General features: G+C 38.6%; 1 protein-coding gene and 1 non-coding gene across 2 annotated transcripts; one reads left to right on the top strand and one right to left on the bottom strand.

The window, feature by feature from the left end:
• Positions 1–15,263: 15,263 nt before the first annotated feature.
• Positions 15,264–18,466, top strand: LOC107765332 (rop guanine nucleotide exchange factor 5-like). The gene is made up of 7 exons (XM_016583964.2): positions 15,264–15,720; positions 15,990–16,106; positions 16,198–16,352; positions 16,675–16,749; positions 16,833–17,123; positions 17,367–17,723; positions 17,805–18,466. The coding sequence occupies exons 1-7, from the start codon at positions 15,462–15,464 to the stop codon at positions 18,315–18,317; spliced, it is 1,767 nt and encodes a 588-aa protein (XP_016439450.1). The 5' UTR covers positions 15,264–15,461; the 3' UTR covers positions 18,318–18,466.
• A 432-nt stretch (positions 18,467–18,898) lies between these two features.
• Positions 18,899–18,970, bottom strand: TRNAP-AGG (transfer RNA proline (anticodon AGG)). The gene has a single exon. It is a non-coding gene; the product is annotated as a tRNA-Pro (tRNA).
• Positions 18,971–21,230: the final 2,260 nt, after the last annotated feature.

The raw sequence follows: 21,230 nt of genomic DNA on the forward strand, positions 1-21,230 counted from the left end.
GAAGGACAAAGAAAAAGAGGCATAGCAATCAACAGGATTGAGGTTGATATGTGACGATAGTGAGGACGTCGTCCGAGACCTCGATATGGTCAAAACTGCGGGATCGACCATAGAAGACCTCGACCCCATTCAGTTAGACATCAATGACCATAACAAGAAAGCTTACATCGGTTGCAAACTTCAGGAACCAGGTAAATCCCATCAATTCTTAACTACTAACGCGGACTTGTTTGCTTTCAACCATGCACATATGCCGGGTATCCCGAAGAAAATCACCACGAATAAGCTAAACATCAACCTATTCCACCCCCGGTGAGGCAGGTCAGGCGTAAGTTCAACTCTGCGATCAACGATGTAGAACGCGAAGAGGTGGAAAAGCTATTGGAAAATGGCTCCGTCAGGGAGTCAAAATACCCCTAGTGGGTCGCCAACGTGGACATGATAAAAATTAAGAATGGTAAATGGAGGATGTGCGTAGATTTCAAAGATTTAAACAAAGCATGCCCCAAGGAATCATTTCCGTTACCCCATATCGACCAACTCATCGATGCAATGGCCGGACATGAATTACTGAGCTTCTTGGACGCCTATTAGAGCTATAATCAAATTCTCATGGAAGAAGAGGATCAGGAAAAAACAACTTTCATCACCCATCAGGGGACGTACTCCTACAGGGTCATGCCCTTCGGGCTGAAAAACGCAGTGGCAACTTACCAAAGGTTAGTGACGAGGACGTTCAAAGACCAGCTCGGCAAAACGATGGAAGTCTACATAGATGACATGCTAGTCAAGTCCAAAAGGAAGGAATATCACATCGACCATCTAAGAGAAACCTTCGACATACTCAGATAATACATAATGAAATTGAACCCCGAAAAGTGTGCGTTCGGCGTGGCCTCAAGAACATTTTTAGGTTTTCTAGTATCATAGCAAGGAATTGAGGTCAATCCTAATAAAATGAAAGCCATCGAAAGGATACTCGAACACTTGACCACCAAAAAATAGGTTCAGAGGTTGACTGGCCGTATCGCTGCCCTCTCAAGGTTCATTTCGCGATCATCAGATAGGTGCCAGAAGATTCTTCGGTGTACTCAAGAAGGATAACGGCCTCCAATGGACTTTTGAGTGCGTCCAAGCCCTGAAGGAGTTAAAAGTGTATTTGACGTTGCCACCATTGCTTTTGAAACCAGAGATAGGGGAACGTATCCTCGTCTACCTCGCTGTATCCAAAATAGCTGTGAGTGCAGTCCTGGTCTGAGAAAATAAAGGTACTCAGTCTCCCATCTATTACATTAACAAAGCACTAGTCGATGCCGAGACGAGATACCCTCACCTCGCAAAACTAGCCATGGCCTTAGTCGTAGCTTCATGAAAGCTTAGACCGTATTTCGAGTGCCACCCCATCTCGGTCGTCACGACTTTCCCCCTAAGAAGAATTTTGCATAAACCTGAGCTATCGGGCAAGTTGGCCAAATGGGCGATCGAAATAAGCGAGTACGATATCGCATATTAGCCGCGAACATTGATAAATTTATAAGTTTATGCTGACTTCGTCTCCGACTTCAGCGCAAAAATAATGCCCGAAGCTAAAAGAGAAGCCACCCACGCCTCTCCCCAAACACAGGACCTCTGGGTCCTGTACACTGATGTCGTGTCTAACATGTCAGGGTACAGACTGGGACTCGTACTTGAAGTCCCAACTGGCGAAGTGATTCGCCAGTCCATAAGGTGCCCGGACATGACTAACAACGAGGCCGAGTATGAGGCCATAATTGCAGGGTTAAAACTACCACTCAAATACGGGGAAAAACGGTTAAGACTACGCTGCGATTCTCAACTTGTTGTCTACTAAGTCACAGAGACTTTCCAAATGAAGGATCAAAGGTTACCAAAATACAGACCGAAATCTGTAAGCTATTGCCCGAGTTTGACGAATGTCAACTCTACCAGATCCCACGAGCATAGAATGTCAAGGAGGGTGGCCTCGCCAAACAAGCCACATCCACCAAAAACATTACAACTGAAGACAGAAGTGTAGTCCACCTTCTCAACTCATCGATAGACCAAATCGAGGTAAGAACCATACACCTTACGTGGGACTGGCGCAACCGTATTATTACATACTTATAGGAAGGCGTACTCCCAGGTGATATAAAAGAGCCCAAGAAATTGATAATGCAAGCAGCCATGTACAACATCATCCACAATGACCTGTACAAGAGAACGTACGACAGCCCTTTGGCGAAATGCTTGGGCCCAAATCAGACGTGGCGCATCCTTGAATAGGTCCACGAAGGCCATTGTGGATCTTATTCCGAAAATCGGGCTTTGGTAAGATGCCTCATAAGGGCAGGGTATTACTGGCCCACTATGAAAAAAGAGGTCATTGACTTCGTGAAAAAATGCGAGCAACGCCAAAAGTATGCCCCAATGATTCACCAAACAGACGAACACCTCCACTCGGTCACCTCCCCTTGGCCATTCATCAAATGGGGAATTGTGGGCCCCGTCCCGGCAGGGCGAGGTAACGTACGATTCCTTTTGATTTTAAGTGACTATTTCTCTAAGTGGGTAGAAGTAGGAGCATTCGCCCAAATACGTGAACAGGAAGTGATCGCCTTCATATGGAAAAATATCGTATGCCGGTTCGGCCTCATTAAAGAGATCAACTACGAAAACGGACACCAATTTACAGGAAAGAAGGTCGCTAAATTTTTTGAGAAGTGGCATATCAAAAGAATACTCTCAACGCCATACCACCCTGTGAGAAACGAACAAGCAGAGTCCTCCAACAAGTCGATACTGAACATCATGAAGAAAAAACTTGAAGACGCCAAAGGGTTATGGCCGGAAATATTACCAGAAGTACTCTGGGCCTATCGAACAACGCCGGAGACAAGCATAAGAGAGACGTCGTATTCGTTAGTCTGTGGGACTGATGCAGTAATACCGGTCGAAGTCGGGGAGCCCAACCTAAGATACTCCCACGAGAGTAGACTAAGGAACGATGAAAGCAGAATGCAGGAGCTCGACGAAGAGACATGGCCTATGTAAGGATGATCTCCCAAAAATAACAAGCACAACACTATTATACCTAAAAGGCAAAGGTCAGGCCGCTCAAAGTTGTGGGACTACGTGCTTAAATCTAAAACACAAGCAAGCAAAGACCCACGAGAAGGCAAACTGGAACAAATTGGGACGGCCCGTACAAAATCACAGCAACAGCGAACAAAGGGTCATTCCAACTAGAAACAATAGAAGGAAAGATACTACCAAACAACTGGAATATTACCCACCTCAAGCACTTCAACTTTTAAAAGATAAAGCGTCCCCCAAGTCGTACTCTTTTTTTCCTCACTTGAGTTTTATCCCAATTGGGTTTTCTCAAGGAGGTTTTTAACGAGGCGACGAAGGGGACACTTCAAGTCTAAGTACGCAACGACGGAGGCACATGACTGCTAGTTCATTGCTCGACCTCTCAAGCCTTCTCCGGGACGACCAATGAAGTGACTAGATAGGCTGGGACTGGAACGCCAGCCAACGCTCGAAAAATTATAAATTTCTCGAAGTGTATGAACAAAGCAACAATGCATAAAGTTTATTTTTATTTCTCCAAATGTACAACCAAGGCAACAATGCTTAAAGTTTACGATGTCGACAAACTCCGCACCTAGAAGCATATCTTTCTAAACGTAGTTTATGTTCAACCTTGTTCGAACTAACACCTACTGGCCCGCGACCATAATTAAACGTATGTTATGTTCAATCTTGTTCGAACTAACACCTACTGGCCCTCGGCCATAATGAAACGTAGGTTAGGTTCGACCTTGTTTGAACTAGCACCTACTGGCCCTCGGTCATAATGAAACGTAGGTTAGATTCAACCTTGTTTGAACTAACACCTACCGGCCCTCGACCACAATTAAACGTAGGATATGTTTGACCTTGTTTTAACTAACACCTACCGTATCTCAGCCACAATGAAACATAGGACATGTTCGACCTTGTTCGAACTAACACCTACCGGCCCTCGGCCATAGTTAAGAACAGGTTATGTTCGACCTTGTTCGAACTGACTACTATTGGCCCTCGGCCATAGCTAAACATAAGTTGTGTTCAACCTTGTTTGAACTAACACCTACCGGCCGTCGGCCATAGTTAAACACAGGTTATGTTCGACCTTGTTCGAACTGACACCTATTGGACCTAGTCCATAGTTAAACATAAGTTGTGTTCAACCTTGTTCGGACTAATACCTACTGGCCCTCGGCCATAGTTAAACATAGGTTATATTCGACCTTGTTCGAACTTACACCTATTGGCCCTCGGCTATAGTTAAACATACGTTATGTTCGGCCTTGTTCAAACTAACATATACTGGCCCTCATCCATAATCAGATTTAGGTTTCGGTTCGACCTCGTTTGAACTAACACCTATTGATCCTCGACCACAATTACGGCTAGAAAATCAAGGCAACCAAGCGACGAAATCAACAAAAAAAAATACAAGTACGAACCACAAGAAGAAAATCATATACAAATAACAAAGTTGGCATTTCATACATAGAACATTTTTACAAAAAAGCTCGTGAAGAAGCCACCAACTACACACAAAGATATACAAAAAAGACAAAAAATAAAACTACTGGCCACCACCTTCATTGCCTGCAGCATCCTCGCCGACCTGGCCCTCAACTACGTCAACCTCTTGATTTTCAACACCCTCGCCATCGGCGCCTTCGCTCCCAGGATATGCAGCATCATACCAGGCGTTTTGCTCAAGACGGTCTACACTTTCGCCCCCTCATCCTCACTGGCCTCTGGCATAGTAGGATCATACCCGTAAGAGACTCGAGCTTCATGAGACTTAACACGAGCATCTTCAAAGGCAACCCCAAAAACAGATCTCGCCGCATGCAAATCTTGGAACACATCCAACTAGGCCTCGGTATGAATCCACTCCTCGTATAACTCTCGAGGAATATTAGGAAATCCTGAAATATGATTAGAGGACGGTCGCGCCAGTAATTGGGCCTTCTCGGCCTCAAGGGTAGTAAATCGGTCGTAGAAGTCAGAATTCTCTTTTTCCAACTCTCTGATCCTCTCATCAATTCGCCTCTCATTTAACCTTGTCGTTTACAAGTTGTTCTCCTGCTCAGAACGGAGGGTCCAGATCACCACCTCAAGGGCCTCCGTCTCCCTCGAAAACTCCGACCGAGATAACTCTGCCTTATTCATCTCATTCTACTTCTCGGTGATCATGCCATGAAGAACCTCCATATGCAGGCGACACCCCTCCAATTACCTGTGCAATTCGACCACCTGCGTCTGGAGGTCGCCGCACTGAACCTCTACGGCCCTACTGACCTCAAGATTTTATTCTTTATTTCTCAGCATCCCCTCAATGACACTGCATTTCTCGATGACCTTCACCAGCTCATCATCTTTTTGCTTTAGCTCATCTCGAAAGGTCTGCAAATTGCCACCTTTGCCGAAACGCCTGCGGATTTCACAATACTTGCCACGATACTCAAAGTATTTGTGTTGAAGCTTCGTGAAGATAGCCTTATGCCTCTCCTTCCTTCGGGCGCTTTTGATTTCCAAGATTACGGTCTATAATCACAAAAAGAAAGAGAGTCAAAAAGAAGAATGTCTCCGCTGACAAGGGAAAAGCACTAAAATGAACACCAAAAATCTGAATAAAGCAGACAAGAAAAAAAAGCCTCGAAAAATTTACCCTGAGAGCGAGGCCGGCTATGCTCCTCGATAAGGTGGCGTCATCCAGCTCCGTAAGGGTTTCACCCTCCATGTCAGAACAAAGGGGACCAAGGGTGGGGACCACGTTCTCTTTGTTTTTTAACAGATCATGGTCCATGGGGATCGCGATGGTCTACGTAGACCCCTCCAGCCTCACTGCGAGCTGAGTAAATCCTTTTTCCATCATCCTCAACTCTGCAGTGTCAGGGTCTGAGCTCGTCTCATACCCATCCTCGGCCACGCCTTTATCTCTCCTATCAGCCGACAAAAAAACACTGTCATTCGGTCGCAAGGTTGATGGCCCCTCTTTCCGTGAAGTAACAGAAACCCTTGCAAACGGCCCTTCGGCTTCCGTCATCGTAGAAGGAAGGGATACGCCCTCTACGGCCTCAGCCAACATCGGAACCTCAGACATTAGCTCGACGTCATCTTTAAGTATTATGGTCGCCATATCGTGGATGATAAAATCATCCATCACAGAATCTACAGCCCGGGAAACCCCGTCACCAACATCCACTGACCTTCTCTTGCGGGGCACCAAATTCCCATCGCTTGGCGATGATTCCACCTCCTCATCCACAAGAAGGTATAAAGGGGAAGCCAGAAGATCCGTTGTCGAAATATTTGCAGGTAGATAAGAAATGGATGTTGAGGCAGTGGTAAATGAGGCCGAAGACCGAGCAGACCTAGCCGCGGTTGAGGAGGGAACAGAAATAGAAGAGCTAGTAGGCCTAGTCGCGGTCGTAGGGGGATAGACACCGAAGATGAGGCAGTTTTCCTTTTACGGAATGTAGGAGGGGGATCTCTCGGCCTCCTCGAAGATCCTCGGGCTGGAAAAGAAAGAATCGCAAAAGGTAATCACTATCAGCAAAAGCAAACTATAAGAAATAGGCCGACTAAGAGGCCAAAATAAAATAATACAAAAACAGACAAGCTCGCCGGTCAAGGAAGTAGCAGGCCCAAACTTCTTAAAAAAGCCCGGCCACACGCGAATTCCCATGATGTGAGGGAGAACCCGACCAACCCAATCAAAAATGTCCCTGACCAAAGAACGGTGCATAGTCTTGGCTGCATAAGAAGGGAACAAGAGTTCAGAACCCATGACTAAAACAAAGAAAGATTATACGCTTACGAGTATAATTCCAAGTCTCGGGGAAGCCATCCGTGTTGGCCACCACATCTTCGGTTTTGATAAAGAAAATATTGTGCCAGAACTGACGGTTCACCTTGTCGTCCATCTTTACCACCAGGCATTCCCCCCCTCGATGGTGAAGGTTCAATATCGTCCCCCTATAGAAACTAGGGGTGAAGAGATGCATCAGATGCCGGAAAATGATCTTGACCCTGGCCAATTCCGCAAATTTATTAAGCATCCTGATGAGCTTGTAGATATATGGGACAAGTTGAGCCGGGCAAATGCCATAGTAATGGCAAAATTCCTCCGCCAACGGGAGAAGGGGAAGGGCGTAACCAACCTAGAAGGGGTATGCGTAGAACGTGCAATACCCAGGGCGGTGGATTTAAACCATATCCCGCCCTGTAGGGACCAAATCGATGTGAGCGGGAATTTTGAATTTAGCCCGAAGCTCTGCTAGATCGGCCTCTTTCATCGCCGACTCAGAGATCTCGGGCTCACCTTGAGGGTCCTTTGAGAAGTCAAGCCTGACTTTCTCACCACGAGGAATTATTTCCTCCATCATAGGAAAGTTCTCATCCTCAACGACAACAGAGACGCCCTCAGCATGATGAGGAAAAATCACCGCCATGGGGATATCGCCTTCAGCCATAGTTCTGACGAAGGAAAGGATATTCAAGTAAAGAAGGGTTAAAAGTAACTGGAATCACTGGAACCAGGAAAGAAGACACACAACAATGGAATAAGGAGAAGAATGCACGGGGATTCGATATGAAAAATACGTAAAACACGAATGAATGCCCTCACATCCTTATTTATAAGAATTCGGGCATCAAAATCAAGAAATTATGCCATCATTACTCAGCACTAGTATCGAAATGGCAGACCCAACTGACAGATGCACGGGAAACTACGCAAAGTATCGGAAAAACACGCCATAATGACGCATGATGTCATGACATCACTTTGGTATAGAAACGACGTAACCCCAAAAGTTACGGCTTACGAAAGGCCACGTTGTCAGCTCGTCCCAAAAATCACTACCCGACCTACTCGTCCAATCTTCTCGACCACAACAAATAGAATTCGCTCATCAAGGTCATCTGAGGCCGACTTCAATAAGCGGAGGGACTAACTGTATTGGTCAAAATCTGTCCCAGAATATTTAGGGCAAGGTAGTATTGAGGAAAGAGTCAGTCGAGGTCGACCACGAAGCAGCAAGACTGGTGGTCGAGATGTCAACAATGGTCGAGGTCGAGCACCGCAGATAGAGCTATAACAGTTAGTTTTTAGAATAGGATATTAAAGAGAATATTCTAGTGGATATTTTCTGTACTTGTACTATTAGGATTTGTTAGGGATATGTCCCATATAAATAGGAAAAAAGAAAATGAATGGGGGTATGTGACATCCATTCGATAAGAACAGCCTTTTGATAAAAGATTCTCTCTCTTATAAAGAAAAAATACTACATTTTAATCAAGATTCTTGTTCATATTATTCCACACTTTTCCATTATATCCGAGAATAATTCGAATATTCTAGGATTTGTCTGTCACTCATCATTATCCGGAGGGACAATCATCTAGTTCATCCTTTGGATGAACCATTTCTCCTATTTACTTAAATGTCATTTATTGTTATTTATTGCTAGTTCTTCGTGCATTATTGCTCATACTTTTTGGAACAGTTAATGCATATTGTTGTCAATCCACCGCCAGATCTGTCTAACGTTATTCACGTTTTCGGAACTCACATCTAGAGATATTATTATTAACTAAGTTTAACCCATTATTATTTAAACTCAATTGTTTTAGCCGAAAGTTATATTTTTTGGTCAAACACTAGCCAAGGACCCTATTTGTAAGGAGTCTTTTGAATACATGTATTTGATTCCTTTCCTTACAAACATACTTAAATAACTTACAACTTGTTTGGATGGTTGTTACTCATTGTATTGTATTGTATTGTTATCCCAAAATAATGTTTGTTTTGATTGTTTATTTAAAATTGATTGTATCGTATTGTTAAATTCATTATTCCGGAACAACCAAAAGTCCTATTTTATGAAATAACCGATTTGGTGTGGTGGGATCGTTTTCTATTTTCTTTTCTAATTATGCCCTTACTTATTACTCCATAATTCTATTTTATTATTTAATTTTTATTTTATTTTAACTCTAAATCTTTAACCTATTAACGTGCTTTGTCTTCTTCCATCTTTTCTAGAGTTGGTTTGCCCAGTTCTTTTTATTATTCAAGTCTCCGTTCAATTCTTTGTCTCTTTTCATCGTTTTAATTTTTTTTTGTGTTGCTAATATTAGTTAACCTTTTTTTTCCAGGTTTTTGCTCTTGTTTCCAAGCTACGTAATTAATGATAAATTAGTAGAAAGAGGTTTTCTTAAATTATGTTTATGTGTAATTCTTGTTAAATTTTATTTAAAACAATTGCAAGTATTTTAGTGAACTTATCAATTACAGTACTGTACGATACCGTCAAACTAACAAAAAAATGTTATTTAATAATGCAAACGATACAATCTATTCAAACGTTGTATCCATAAAACGATACGATACAATACAGTACAGTACAATACAATATATTATAAAACGATGGGTAACAATGATCCAAACATAGTGTTAGTAACTAATTAATAAGTAGACACAATAACGTGAAGTCAAACTTTAACTTTTATTATATATACTTCAAATACAAATAAATATAGACATAAAAATGAGTTTTCTTATTTTTATAAATTTTGTGCAACTTCTGATATGTGGATCAAATTAAAGCCTGATTCAAATCGCCACACAGAATGAGTAAAGGGTCATGTTTTGGGGTTCATATATTCATCATGATGCCGTTTAGAACATGCGGAGATGGGCTAGTATGATCATCTGCAACTTAGACTGCAAGAAATGGACAAAAAGGCAAGAAAATGACCTTCCATTTTGAACAACATATATAAAGTCACTATAGCGGAATTCAAATCTTCCTTCTTTTTTTTTTTACAATTTTGCATGTCAGCAGCAAAAGAGATACTACACCTTTTTAGCTTACTGTTTGAAGACTAAAAGAAGAAGGATAAAAGAATAATTGGACCGACAATGAGGATGCTGCATTGACACAATTACCTAACTAAACTCTACGAAAAGAGTGCCTTTAATTTGGTGCAACTGATCTTTTTAAATCAAGCATGAGTAGTGAACGTTGTTATAGTATTATTTTTAGGACTAACAGGTTAAATTTTTCTTTAAACAAAGGCCGATTCAGGAGTCAAATCCAGCGAATTTTTGTAGATTACACTGTTCTTTAAACAATTTAAAGAGGAAATGAGTAAGAGGCGAATTCATGAATTAAGTCCGTGGATTTAGAGTGGTTGCGACACACACACACATATACACATATTACATTATCTTTATTTTTATTTTTATGTTTATTCATTTTTGCTTTCAATGTGTTCAACTGATGAACTCACAGCAACTCCACCACTGGGTGCGAAGTTGTAGACTTGTGGCATTGCTCATTCTACTTTTAATGGCAAGCAACGGTCAGTGAATTTACCATTTGTAGATTCTCTTTCTCTAGTCTATTTGGGAAAGTAAAAGGAAGCACTATTTACATACCTAAAATTTAATATAGATGGCGTGACTTTTTGGCTTTTTCCTGATTAACGGTAAAGAAGAAAGGACGTGAAGTTTTTGCCTTTTTCTTTTTGGGGTAATCTTTTCCAACTTTGGTTCAAGTAAACAAAACTTTTAAACCAGTAAATCATCTACCCGTTGGGACTTTTGCAGTTCTCTAGCTACTTCTCCTTTTGTGCTTGCAAGTTTCAACTTTCAATTAAAGCGCATCAACTCTCATGCACGTTTTGTAGTCCGTTGATACACTTTAACTTTTAATTTTCCTCTTCTCGACTTTAATTGAATTTTTTAATTATTTTCACACATATTAAAGAATTCACCATTTAATATTAATTAACAATAAAATTGATTGTATTAACCTTATTTTGTTCATTGAAAATATAACAAATACTCCTAGATTCTTTATTCCAAGGGCAACTTTGAAAAAAAAAAGTTATTCCTTCTTGATATCTAGAGAAAATCAAATATCGTGGACCACAAAAAGAATACCAAAAAATCAATTAATGTAGTTCAGAGGGAGTACTATTATATTCCCATTTTTTTTATTTCCTTTCCTGTGTTTTTTTATATTCTTTTGCAGTGTTTACTTTATTTGAAGGAAGAGAAAGAGCGACAAAGATGAAAGATTAGTTACATTTTCGTTCTTGCGAGTTCAATCTTTAGGACGAAATTACTTCTTTTCTTTTGGTGCATTCTGAAATCAGATTTTTTTTAAAAAAAAAAAACTAATATACGAGAATACCATATCTCCACTGGTTTGCAAGATAAGCTTTAACCCAGCTTCAGTATATTCGGTCTAATGACGAAGAGAAGAAAGCTAGCAACAAATATTTTTACAACAAATAAGCATTTCTAATGCCTATTATTAAATCTTTATTAGTTTGTTGTAGTTTTTATATTAGTTTCAATTTTGGTTTCATAGCTTTTGCAAAATATCGTTTCTTTCCCATCTTTGTATCAAATTGACCATTTCCTGATTATTCGGGTACGAAAACCTTAGGACCTCCAATGATTATTTGGTTATACGAGGTCACAAGTACTACGGGTATTCCTTTCTTTTTCTTGATTAATTTAAGTTAAACTCATTCATCACTTAGTACTCTTTTTAATTATTATTGATTAATTATTTGTTACTGAAATGGTCAACAGCTCATAGGCCTTGTTTTCAGGCGACCAACAAAAGCTTATTGAGAAATCAAGAAGAATACATATATATTTAAATATCTCATGAAAATCAAGTCACGAAGGGGCTAATCCTAATACACTATTAGAAAAAGAGACTAGTAGATAGTCCAAGCAGCCCCCTCCTAATGGCCTCACTTTCTTTTATGATCAGCCGACTAGTTCAAATTAATCAGTAATTTAATTGAGGAATTAGGACAAATAGTCAATCCGTGTCCAACCTCGAGCTTCAACACTACAAACATACCCCAACTTTGTGTAATTCTTTTCATTACATTTATTTTCCCCCTAGAGAAAATGAGCTTTGGCGTAACTAGTAAAGTTATTGTCATATGACCAGGAGGTCACGTGTTCAAACCGTAAAAACAACCTCTTGCAGAAATGTAGGGTAATGTTGCTCCTTGTGGTCCGGCCCTTCGCCCGGACTCCGCATATATATATATATATATATATATATATATATGCCAGAAGCTCGTAACTGTTATTTGTGTATACAGATAAAATTAGGATAAAGTTACCCCCGATATCCCACTGTGAAACGAGGAACGACGTTATTTGTTACTAGCTCGAGTGAGACTGAAGGTACTCATAGATTGGAACCAGGGACGAACGATACAACGAGTCTCGGGCATGGCCGAACCCGGAAAGAATCAGGCTCGAGTAAGATAAAAGATCGAGGGTAGAGGAAAGACGGTTAAAAGAGACAAAACGAGGAGCCGAAATATCCGCCATCAGCCGGATACTGCGGCATGGATCGCGCTCGGTATATGCTATAGATCGTATTTTCGTGGAAAAAAGTGGAAAAAAAGGGAGAACCGATTTTTACCTTATTTAAACATATATTAGGGTTAAAACTCCTCTACTAGATAAAGAGGAGAACCCTTTTATTTTTTGGTCAATGTTGACACCCTTATTAAAGCAATAAAGTTTATTTAGGCTTTTAGCTATTGTTTAAGTGCTCTTCAGCTTTCATCCATTTAGTTGGAACCGGGCTCTATCTAGAGGGCTCGACTAAAACCGACCATTAACATTTAGCCTAACGCAAGGCTTAATTACTTCGCCTTATTGGTTTGATCGTTTTATCTCATTTCAATTCAATTACTTACTGTTTTTGATTAATTATGTTAAATTAAAGCATGTATCCTTTAAACCGCGTACAAATTTAATTATTATCAGTTTTATAAACAATCTACTTGTGTATATGCTCTAGAATTCAAACATATAGGTCACGGTTAGGTGAATAAGTGGAGCAGGTCGAATTTCAAACCTCTCATTTTTATTTTTATTTTGCTTCTCCAATAATAATAATAGTAATAATTTGAGTTTATCTGATTTTCTGGAATTGGTATAAATATCACGGTTTTTGAGTAATTTCAACGGAAAATTCTAAAGTCTGTTTCCCCGGGATTATGCCATGTGAAAGTAATTAAAATCTTGCATAGGCACCAAAATAATGTGGAACTTGAGACTCCATTGAATGGAACGCTCCTCCGACATGGAACAAAATGTATTCACGTACATAACTAAATATATCCTCTTCATTGATTATAAAATATATCCTCTTCATTAATCATGTCCACCTAAAAAGTTTTACTTCTCAAACCTAAGTACCTTGAATATAAAATTTCTCCTCTTCAATTGTTTACTTTCTTGTATTACTAGTTCTCTCTCTGTGATAAAAAATTCACCTAAATAGGTTTTAAAAAAATTGAATTTTGCATCTAATCACTAACGTTTGAGTTCACTATTCTACCATTGAAGAACTTATAAAATTCAAATATTGGCTCTGTGTCTCTTTGTAAACGTTCATTGTGTATGTAGTAATGGATTAACCTCAAATTGTCTTAGACTAGACTGGGAATCCACGAAGCTAACGTGTGACAACTTGAAAATAGTTAAAGTAAATAAAGTGTACCATTTTATGGACAGATCTAAAGTAATTTCGTCAAAGTTACACACATACTACGCGACTAGCAATTTAATGTCCCGTTATTGCATTCTCAACATAAATTCTTTTCACTTTTAAATTTATACGATTAGCGTTTGGGCATAGATTTCCAAATTTGTTATGAAAAATCTGATTTAGGTAAAGTTTGGTTTGAAGATGAAAATGTGTTTGGACATCAGTTTTCAAAACATTTTTCCAAAATTTATTTTGGAAAAACATGAAACATGACTTATACCCACAAGTTCTAAAAACTATCACAAATACCCAACAATACTATTATCAATAACATTCATTATATTATCGCAAACCATAGTCCTGAACATAAATAAATTTGATACAAAATTATCATTTTTATAATGAACTACATAATACACTATCAGGTGACCGAGAAGACGAGGCAACATTATTACAAAATAATAAATGGTGGGCTCTTTTATAAAATACAAAAGTTTGGGGCAATTTAAAAAAAAAATAATAGTGATATTTGCTCCAATTGAGATTTGAGATTTGGAATTTTGCCAAAATATAGGTAAAATCTATGGCCAAACGGGTTCAAAAAAGAGGAGGCACAGCCTCACAGTTGTATGTTATCGTATGTATTCAGTCAATTACGTTAACTATATATATACGTATGTATTCAGTCAATTACGTTAACTATATAACTATATAGTTTTATATATATATATATATATATATATATATATGAAGTTTAACGTTCTTTTTCTTTGACCTTACTTCAACTTTACCATTGGTTGTCATTAACCCTTAATTTTAGCATATCTTGTTTAAGGAAAAATGGACATATGCAAAGGCGGAGCCAAAATTTGAAATTTGTGGGTTCTTGATTCTAGTCTGTTTATGTTATTGAGTTCTAAATTAATAATTTATATATATTTAATAATACTTTTAAAACAAATACAGGATTTGAACCAAAATTACTAATTTCGACCGAACTCTCAGGACTTGTGCTAGCTCCGCTCCTAGACACATGAACGGTCACTACTAGTTAGAAAATCCAGATTAACTAACATTGTAGAACATTTCGGCAAGGTTATATAATTCACTAAAAATGATCTTTTAGTTATATGATCATTTTCATAGGAATTTGGTAAAAAATAATGCACGAGATTAAATAAAACACAACTAATTAATTTCCTCAAACAGCTCCCTGGACTTTCAACCAATTAATTTGATAATCTCCTAATAAGACAGAAATGTAAATCTTTCGTAGTTTCCATGATTTTTGTTTTTTGGGTAATGTAATAATTTCCCCATTCCTATAAGGTATGTTTCCATGTTTTTTGTTTTTTTTGGTAATGTAATAATTTCCTAATTCTTATTAAGGTAGAAATGTAAACTTAGCTAGAAATATTTATTGACATATCCGTCACCCCTACGGCTGTAATTAATACCCCTATTATTTTAATTTAATTTTTAATAATAATAGGAGTATTTTGAAAGTGGGGTCAGTGGTCAGGGGGAGAGAGACGTTGGCGACTGGCCATTTGACAATTACCTTAAAATTTGAAATAAGAAATTGCAGACCCACATATAAAAAACAGAGAATAAAATCAGATGCCTTCAAACTCTTGTTCAGTACCCCATTGATTCTTGTCTATAGAATCCCATCCAAGAACCAAACATTAAATTAAAGGATCTCAGATTCTGTTTTCTTTCAGAAAGCTTTGTAATCTGAGATTGGTTTTCTTGATGGCATTTGATGAATCCGTTCAAGTGTTGTTGCCTTGTAAAGAGTAGTTTCACCATTTTGAATTTCAAAATTATCGAGCTGAGATGGAAAGTATAGCTGAAAAAAAGAACGGGTTAAGTGAGTCAGAGTCATTGAGTGACTCGGTGTCGAAAGGGAGTAGTAGTAGTACGGGGTCGAGCCGATCCAGTTCTGATGAGAGCAAGCTCGGAAAGGACTGTTGTTCTTCACCGGCTCCTTTGGGTTGGCCTATTCTCAAGGTCCAAATGACCAAGTCTTCCTCTAAAGATGCAGCTCAAGATGTGCGTAATTCCACCGTCAGTGAGCTTGATTCAAAAATTTCAGGTTTGTTTTTTAAAATGCCCACATTTAAATTTTATGGTAAAAAACTGCTTTTTGAAAGAAAAAAAGAAGAGATTCTTCTCTTTTATGCTTTTCCATTTTTGGGTTTTTATAGTGATTTAAACTTTTTTCCGCGTAATAAGACCATATATGTTCTGCTAAATGGAGACAATGTGCTTTTTCATATTCAAATTTGAATTTCTTATGGCGGTTCAGTTGGTCAATTTTACTTTCAATTAGCTAATTTACTGAGTTATTCTGTAATTGAACAGAATTGGAGATGATGAAAGAGAGATTTTCAAAATTGTTGCTTGGTGAAGACATGTCTGGTAGTGGGAAAGGAGTTGGCACATCATTGGCCATTTCAAATTCCATAACCAACCTATGTGGTAAGTGTATTTTTACTGTTTTTGTAAGAGTGGTCACAATTTTTTGCTTTTGAATTGTGACCTTCTAATTTCACAAAATTTTCATGTGTAGCTACTATATTTGGACAATTGTGGAGACTAGAACCTCTGCCTCTGGAAAAGAAATCAATGTGGCGAAGAGAGATGGAGTGGCTTGTTGCTGTTAGCGATTACATTGTTGAATTAATACCATCTTGGCAAACTTTTCCTGATGGAACTAAGCTTGAGGTACTTATTGTTCTCATTGAACCTAGTATTCTTTGAGTCTGCATTTTAGGATTAAGAAATTGCTGTAAGAAACCAAATTACGTTCACATGGAATAATTGTATTTCTTTCAAGTGTTTTCAAGAATATTTGCAACTTGCTTGGGCCAGTTAAGTTGAGCCTTCTAGTTGAAGTGTGATACTTTCATGACATTCAAACATGTATTTCTTGTTAATGTGCTATTTATGTAGCTGGCATTAGGAAGCGTCATTAATTAGCTTTATCTTTATTCAATATTTCATCCCAAAATGAAATTTCACATTTAATTTCTTGTGTTATCTCCAGGTCATGACCAGTAGACCAAGAGCGGACCTTTTTATTAATCTTCCAGCTCTTCAGAAACTTGACAACATGCTCATTGTAAGAAGCTGCTCGTCCTATTTGTCGCAGTTACTGCATTTAGGGAAGAGATCCTTACATGATCCCTTTGCTATATTTTGCAGGAAATATTAGATAGTTTCACCAATACGGAGTTTTGGTATGTGGATCAAGGGATAATAGCAGCAGAGGATGATGGTTCAGCCTCTTTTCGGAAAGCTATCCAGCGCCAAGAAGACAAGTGGTGGCTGCCTGTCCCGAGGGTGCCTCATGGTGGTCTACTTGAAGACACAAGGAAGCAGTTAAATCACAAACGTGAATGTGCTAATCAAATACTGAAAGCTGCCATGTCAATAAATAGCATTACATTAGCTGAGATGGAAGTTCCTGAATCATATTTGGATGCTCTTCCAAAGGTACATCGCTAAAGGAATATCAACTTTCTCTTGATCATGCAAGAATTCTTTTAAACTTGTCCATTAATTTACTAGAGTTCTAAGTGTGAACACCAGTTTGATCTCTTTTGAATTGCTAACTCCGTGGTAACCTGTTTTCTGTTGACCTATTTATATAGTGTTGTCTGCCTCCACTTTGTGTTTGTCCATGGTTATGTTATTCTTGGCATTTCAACTAGACTTCGACTATTTTCTTGTCTTCAGAATGGAAGAGCGTGTCTAGGGGATGTCATCTACCGCTACATCACTTCAGAGCATTTCTCTTCAGAGTGCTTGTTAGATTGCCTTGATCTTTCAACTGAACATGTTGCTTTAGAGATAGCAAACCGCGTGGAGGCTTCAATCTATGTGTGGCGCAAAAGACATCATCCTAGACCTCCAACTAATCCAAATCGTTCTACGGCAAAATCATCTTGGGAGATGGTAAGGTATCTTGTGGTTGATGGAGACAAGAGAGAGTCGCTTGCTGAGAGAGCTGAAAATCTCCTGCTTTGCCTGAAGCAGCGAGTCCCTGGCCTAAGCCAGACCACCTTAGATGCCAGCAAGATTCAATACAACAAGGTTTGTTACTTCTGAAAAAGGTGCTTTCGCTATCTATTTTATCATACAATTTAGTGACCATATTTTCTTAAATCTTTTCAGGATGTAGGGAAGTCTATTCTAGAGAGCTACTCAAGAGTCCTTGAGAGTCTGGCATTCAATATTGTGGCGCGGATTGATGATCTACTATATGTAGACGACTTAACTAGGCAATCTGATAAGCTGTCATCTGTTCCTACGGTCAGTGTAATTGCCCACAAAAAGGTGTCCATCCCATATTCAGTGCCTGTCTCAGGCACCCCATATAGAACATCTTCGGCGACACCAAACTTTTCACCTTTGCCTCTGATAAGCCCTGCAAGAGGAGAGAGAACTCCATTTCTCAGTTCAAATAACAATAAGTTGGCTCGACGTGGCTTTGGAGTGAAGAGAGTCTTGTCAAATTATCTTGGCTGTGAAGCAAAGTCTAAGAATTGTGGAAATCCTTTGGAGGCCTTTGCTTCAATTTCTAACAGGAGTTCTGAGGTGAATAGAAACAACAGTGAAGGTCCAGAGCTATGCAAGGAACCATCTTCCCTCCAAGCTGGAAATTGTCTGCGATCAATAGACCGCTGATCTGTGGAGCTAAAGTTAATTATTTTTGGGAATGATAGAGAAAAAAGGAAAAGATGATTGACAGCTGATAGATAGTTTTCTGTTGGACTTTCTTGTATTTCACTAATTACGCTCTGTTTTTTACATAATAGTGGAGATCATTTGTTTACACGCCCCGTCATTGTGTGACATGCGCACTCTGTTTGTTTGTATGTTTGTTCTTTTTCTCCTTTTTAAGTTATAGATCAGGAGAAGCACGCAATCATAATTATAACTTGTATAAACCGTTAGAAATTTGTATTCCTGCTTCTTGCACAGGAAATAGTTACTATAATTGTTTTAGGAAGGCAATTTGTAATATATAACATACAATTATGCTGTCAAGCTATTGTGTCAAACTGAGAACATGGACAAACAAATATATAAGAGAAGAAAATTGCTCGTGAAGATTAGAAGATGAAAACAAAAAAGATCTATCATTAGAGCCTTGATATTGGCATGTTCTTATGGGATGGAGTTGAAAACAAATAACAGCAGAGTAATTAGAAACATCACATTTATAATTACCCGTGTTAAAAATAACACGTACAACAGAGGGTAAGGGGGCATTCCGAGAATTGAACTCGGGACCTCTCGCACCCTAAGCGAGAATCATACCACTAGACCAAATGCCCACAGTTGGCTGGCTGTACATTTTACCTTTTTCATACAAATATTCACAGCAAAAAATTGGCAGATTGGCCACATTGCTTTCATCTAACAATAATACATTGAGAAGTACTGGATACTAATTTACTGGAGGTAATCCATGAGTATGGTTATATTTTGTTAACATGTCCTAATAACGAATTACTATGGCAAGAAACTTTTGCCCAACGTATTAACGGTTCCTACCTACGGCAGCTTTTGGTCTCCCCAGCAGCCTTAAAAAACTGCCAGTAGCATTTTTAAGGGGGACCAAGACCCAACTCCTAAATCTCCTACTTGGCCTCATTTGTTTACAATAAGGATGTATTTGGTTCCGCATAAATATTTTGAAAAATATTTTCCCATCTCATTTTCTTCCAATTGGAGGAAAATATTTTTCGTATCAAGAGAAGGGAATACATTTTTCAAATTTCTATTGCAAGCTTCCCCACCTATTCCCCATCCCCACCACCCCACCCCAACCCCCGCCCACCTCCGCCCCTACCCCCACCTTAAATAAAAATATTATTAATAGTATTTTCTTTTATATTTTCATGATTTTTAATGTTGTCTCGTGGAAAGTGGTACATTGAGAAATATCTATAAATGCATTTTCCGCCCCGCACTTTAATTTTCACTGGAAACAAATTCAACTATAGGCCTCTAGTTCCATTGTTAATTAATGAGTATTACTATCATATATCTTGGCTAAACATAATTTAATCACTAAAATTTTAGCCATTTTTTCTCCATATTTAATACTAGTGTGTATAGAAAAAAAAATTTCTTAAAGAAAGAAAACAAAATGGTTTGACTATATGACACATACAGTTGTGTTTTTGTTACATGAGCCGTTCTGACTGTAGCAAGGGCTACTAAACTAGCAAGTAGGAGCAACAACTTTGATTATATTGAAAACACCATCTGGAAATTACAACTAAAAAAATGACAATAAGAAAAGCTGGAGGTGAGAAGCAGAAGAAGGGGATGGGATTGGAGATACAGAGGAATGGGATGAGAAGGGAATATTTTCATAACAACTTTTTACCTACCTCACTACAATGCCTACGTCTGATATATATAACTAACTCCTGGCCCACACACTTTTATTTAGCACTCACTATATAATCCATTAGCTTTGCGGGTGGTTGTTTCTTGCGTTTGCCTCTATCAGGTTGCCCTTCATCCCCTCATTACCCAATTCATTCTCAATTGCCACATCAGCTTCCAACTCATCCGCTTTGTCAGCTTCGTCAAAGATTCTTTCTTCTCTGCCATCACCTTCTCCGTCTCTATCACCTTGGCCACCAGAGAATACCATGAGCACTCTCCCTAAATACCTTATCTGCACCATTTTTCTTCTTCTCCAAAACACATCGGGCTAGTCATAGTAGCAACCTAATTATGTTACTCATTTCTCTATTTACGATAATTTTCATTCCTTCACTCATCACTTTCAATCTATCTTCATGATTTTACTAATAATAAAAAATAAAAAATTTTATCAATCAAATTGCACAATTTTGTACTGAAAACAAACATTTACAAAGCAAAAAATAATGGCACACAAAGAAATAACTAGATCATGCAAAAACAAAATATCAGATCTATCAAAGATATTTTGAAAAGAAAAAGAAATGGGGAAGGGGTTGGGGAAAGAACGAGAAGGGAACAAAAAAGAAATGGAGCAAGAGCTATGGGAAGAAAGAAAAGGGAAGAAAAAGAAAAAGAAAAAGAAATTGAATGGGGGAAGGGCTGGGGGAAGACGGGAAGGGGGAGGGGGATAAAGAGAGGGGAGGGAGTGGGGTAAATCCGAGAAAGAAACTTATGTTTTTTAATTTTTTTTTTCTTTTATTTTAATCATTTTTATAATCACGCTCCTTGTACGCATGAAATATATGCATTTTGTACAACTCAACAATTAAGTTGCTACATATGCATGGTCAATGGTCAGAGGAGTTCAAAATACTAACTTTGAACAACTATAAGTGTTTCGATGAAACTCCCTTGACTACAGGATGACAAACGCGATTCGACTCTCTAACCAAACACTAAAAAATATTTTTCGAAAAAGGTTTTCCACTCACCAACCAAACAAAGAAAAATAAGTGATAAAATCACTCATTTTCCATGAAAATATTTTCTATGAAAAATATTTTTTTTCATACCAAACACACCCTAAGTCTTAGAATCTCAATCGTTTAGCTCTTAGCCATTTAATAACTTTTTAAGTTTGAATTTTAATTA

Source organism: Nicotiana tabacum, chromosome 4, assembly GCF_000715075.1.
Source record: "Nicotiana tabacum cultivar K326 chromosome 4, ASM71507v2, whole genome shotgun sequence".
NCBI lineage: Eukaryota > Viridiplantae > Streptophyta > Magnoliopsida > Solanales > Solanaceae > Nicotiana > Nicotiana tabacum.

What these genes read in the sequence shown, in the direction of transcription:
- LOC107765332 (XM_016583964.2), top strand. Translation starts at nt 15,462, where the DNA reads ATGGAAAGTATAGCTGAAAAAAAGAACGGGTTAAGTGAGTCAGAGTCA. An exon ending in ATTTGGATGCTCTTCCAAAG is followed by an intron (nt 17,124 to 17,366) that starts GTACATCGCTAA and finishes TCTTGTCTTCAG; the next exon opens with AATGGAAGAGCGTGTCTAGG. An exon ending in GCAAGATTCAATACAACAAG is followed by an intron (nt 17,724 to 17,804) that starts GTTTGTTACTTC and finishes AAATCTTTTCAG; the next exon opens with GATGTAGGGAAGTCTATTCT.